At 43.6% G+C, this 3182-nt stretch overlaps 1 protein-coding gene across 1 annotated transcript in view; it reads right to left on the bottom strand.

Moving 5' to 3' along the window:
* Nucleotides 1-192: 192 nt before the first annotated feature.
* USH2A (usherin) overlaps nucleotides 193-3182 on the bottom strand; it is a 388199-nt gene continuing 385209 nt past the window's right edge. Inside the window, exon 72 of the mRNA XM_069009544.1 lies at nucleotides 193-1062. Coding sequence (XP_068865645.1) covers nucleotides 973-1062 — 90 coding nt within the window. The 3' untranslated portion in view covers nucleotides 193-972. The remainder of the gene's footprint in view (nucleotides 1063-3182) is intronic.

The raw sequence follows: 3182 nt of genomic DNA, 5'->3' as shown, positions 1-3182 counted from the left end.
CTTTCTGAAAATGTGTGGTATCAGATGATGGATTTTGCTGATTGTGACTGAGAGAATGCATAAAAATATGCTTGGCAGAATACACAGAACTGGCAGTCTCTTGAGGGCCTCCTTGTCGCTTTCTCTGGAAAAAGGATAGAGAAGAATATGGGAGTAGGTTTACTGTCATGGTGTAATAATTCTCAATTACAAGTGCCTTGACATGGTATTTCATACCTGTGTCACACTGGCTGCTTGCTGTTTGCACCTGGTTTACTGTGGATGGTGAACAGGTTTTATTGCCTGTGGATTAGTAATACATAAGCAGAAGGGAAGGATGTGACAGCAAGTGGAAAAGCATGCTTGGAGTTCAGCATTTATTAATGACCTCTTTTGCTGGGTTTTTTAACTTGAGCCGAGAGGGTGGGGAAGAGGGAGTGAGAGAACACAAAGGCTAGAACAATTTCATAAGAATTCCTTCAGTACTGTTTATTCACCTGTGCATGAACACAATTTTGTGGTGGAGCTCTGTCAGGCCAGGAGAAAACATGGAGATCCTGCCACGCAGGCCCCTTTTAGCCACATTCTGGTTTTTGGACATGTAAAAGACTTTTCCTTACCAAGCATGCTGCCCCCCTCCCTCCCTCCTGCACCCCTACAACCCTCCTCAGTTGGGAAAGCTGGATCAGAGACAAAGATGAGAGCCTCTACCTTCACAGTCTTTTACTACTGTATGACTTAGGGATCTTCAAACTGTTCTCTTACCTTTCTGAGGTGTCAGTGCTAGCACACAGTTTTTATTATACAGTGAAAGAGAGGTTGAAAAAAAGGCCAACTTACCCCCCCCACATCCCCTCCCAAAAAAAAGTTTTATCTTTTAACTCCAGGGCATGGGGTGGGGAAACGGCAGCCCTGTCCCTGCCTGCAAAGGCCATGCAGGCTGCTTTTGGCAAGTTACCCACTTCCATTCTCTAGAAAAGGTGGTTTTGTTCTTCAGAGGTGGGTGTCAGTGAATGTGGTGTGCTCTTTGGTGACCGTGCTGAAGCCTTTGATGACATTGACAAGATCCTCTTCATCTACATACTGTAAGGAAGGGAAAAAAGAAGCATGTGAACCAAAGCTGTACCAGACTAAAGGGGATTCCTTCATTTCTCTTTCCTCCTACCCACTAAAAATAGTTCTTAAGTAGATAAATAAGTGCATCTCTAATGTCTTCCCTTTCCTCCCAGGATAAGATAAGAATTTAAAGCACCTGAATCCAAGCCAGTTAGATTTTCACAGTAAGCAGTAAGCTAAAAAAAATACTATCAATTACTTCAATTGCTCTATATATCTGACAAATGGTCAATAATACAGTGTTTGTTACAGTGTACTGGGAACTTGGAGCTATGAAAAGAAAAAAATACTCTTGTTTTCTGTAACAACCACATCACACATGGTTTAGGTAAGGTTTTGTTCTTCAAGCTTCCAAGGGAGTGTCTGAGCTTCCACCTGCACTCCTGCATTAGGGCAGAGACAGTTGAAAGCAGGAGAGAAATAAATTGTTTCTATAGCATAAAGAGGGCATGAGCAGTATTACTGCAGATTTGTGTCCTGGGCCACTACAGCCATTCACTATATTGATTTGCAAGCTGGACAAGGGGGTGAACCAAACTTTGAAACCACCATTCCTAAGCTACTGAGTGTAGTAAAGAGAAAAACTGAGTCAAAAGCATTGCAGGAGGTTTGTTTGAAAGAGAGTAGCTGAGCAACACGGGAGAAAAGACTCGGGTTCAGGGCAATGTAAATCAATGTACAGAGGATGGACAGAAGAGCAGATGAAAAACTGAGCTCATGCTGTCAGGGTTGTCTGCCACCAAAACGAAATGAAAGTTTTTGTTTTCCTGCTTCTGCCACTCCTGGAGCTCATTGGAGTATTTTAAAAATCATTCTAGCATGCATATGGCAGGGTTTGCAACCTAAACTAAGTCATGGTGTCAGCCCAAGATGTGTGGGTAGAGCAAGAGCTTCCTCTCAGCAGCAGGAAGCTGTTCTTTTGGCTAATGAGATCATAGAGAGGTACACCCTGGGTGAGTTGTTAGTCCCCAAGGAATTAAATCACAAGGATGTGATAGCTCTGAGAAAATGGCAAAGCTGACTCATGATACCTCTGAATTGGGAAGTCCATGAGCTGCAGAGTGCAGGCTGAAGGTTAACCTGTACCTATAGGGGTTTTGCCTAGAGTTATTACTACCTTCTTAATTAAGCCTTATCAGCTTCCTTGGTCCTGCTGTTGGCGTCTAAGTGGGTTTGGCAGTGCTGGAACCAACACCCCTGTACTTTGATAAGCCTGTATGTTTCAGCCCTTCCAGCTGTTCAGTGTACTGAAGGTAAAAGTCTGAGGAAGTTCCTTAGATTTATGTGCCAGACTGTGCTCCAGTTAATTTGCATTTTGGACAAGATCCACTCACTAACTTGCACACTCCATCTAATTTTGTTACACAGGCCCTTCACCCCCATTCTGAGTCTTTTTTAGGAACCTTCATTTTCATCTTTTTCAGGAAGCCAACTCATGTCTCACTGACCTCTGAATCCTTTCTCATGCATTTGGTAGGGGAAGGGTGGAAGTTAAAAAGCCCATTTCCTCGTGACAAAGGAAGGGAAGTCATCACTGTCCTTGACTTGAAAATCATGTCTTGTATTTGTATGTTCAGATCCCTGTTGATGACACTGTCTAGTCCTGTCCTATATTAAAAGAGAAATACTTTTCCTGCCCCCCAGCATCATTCCAGTCCCATGTGGGCAGAGTTTGAATTAATTTGTCACACGTCAGGAGCTCTGAGCATTCACATAGTCTCTGCATTGTGACTGAGCAGAGGACAGAGAGCAGGTCGCATCAGCAACTGAGTCCCAGTTAACAGAACAGGAGTCACTAGAACACAAGCTCCTGCCTCTGGCATTAAGTGTGTGAAGGATGCCAAGACAATCCCACCTCAGACATGGACATTTGCTGAAATGCATGGAAAAAAAAGCCCACCAAATAGAAGGGAATTCTTCAGGGTGCATTTCCTTGGCTGACCATGGAGTTAATAGTTCAATGGAAACCATAAAGATATGCACATGGATCCCTTGCATCCTGTAAGAGCAGTGTGTGATCACCTGCAACTCTAGAAGAGAGCAGGAGACTTGAAGAATTTTGAGGATCTAACCTCTGCCCATGTCCT

The sequence above is a fragment of the Aphelocoma coerulescens genome, chromosome 3, assembly GCF_041296385.1.
Source record: "Aphelocoma coerulescens isolate FSJ_1873_10779 chromosome 3, UR_Acoe_1.0, whole genome shotgun sequence".
Taxonomy (NCBI): Eukaryota; Metazoa; Chordata; class Aves; order Passeriformes; family Corvidae; genus Aphelocoma; species Aphelocoma coerulescens.
This window is presented reverse-complemented; position numbering and strand designations above follow the sequence as displayed.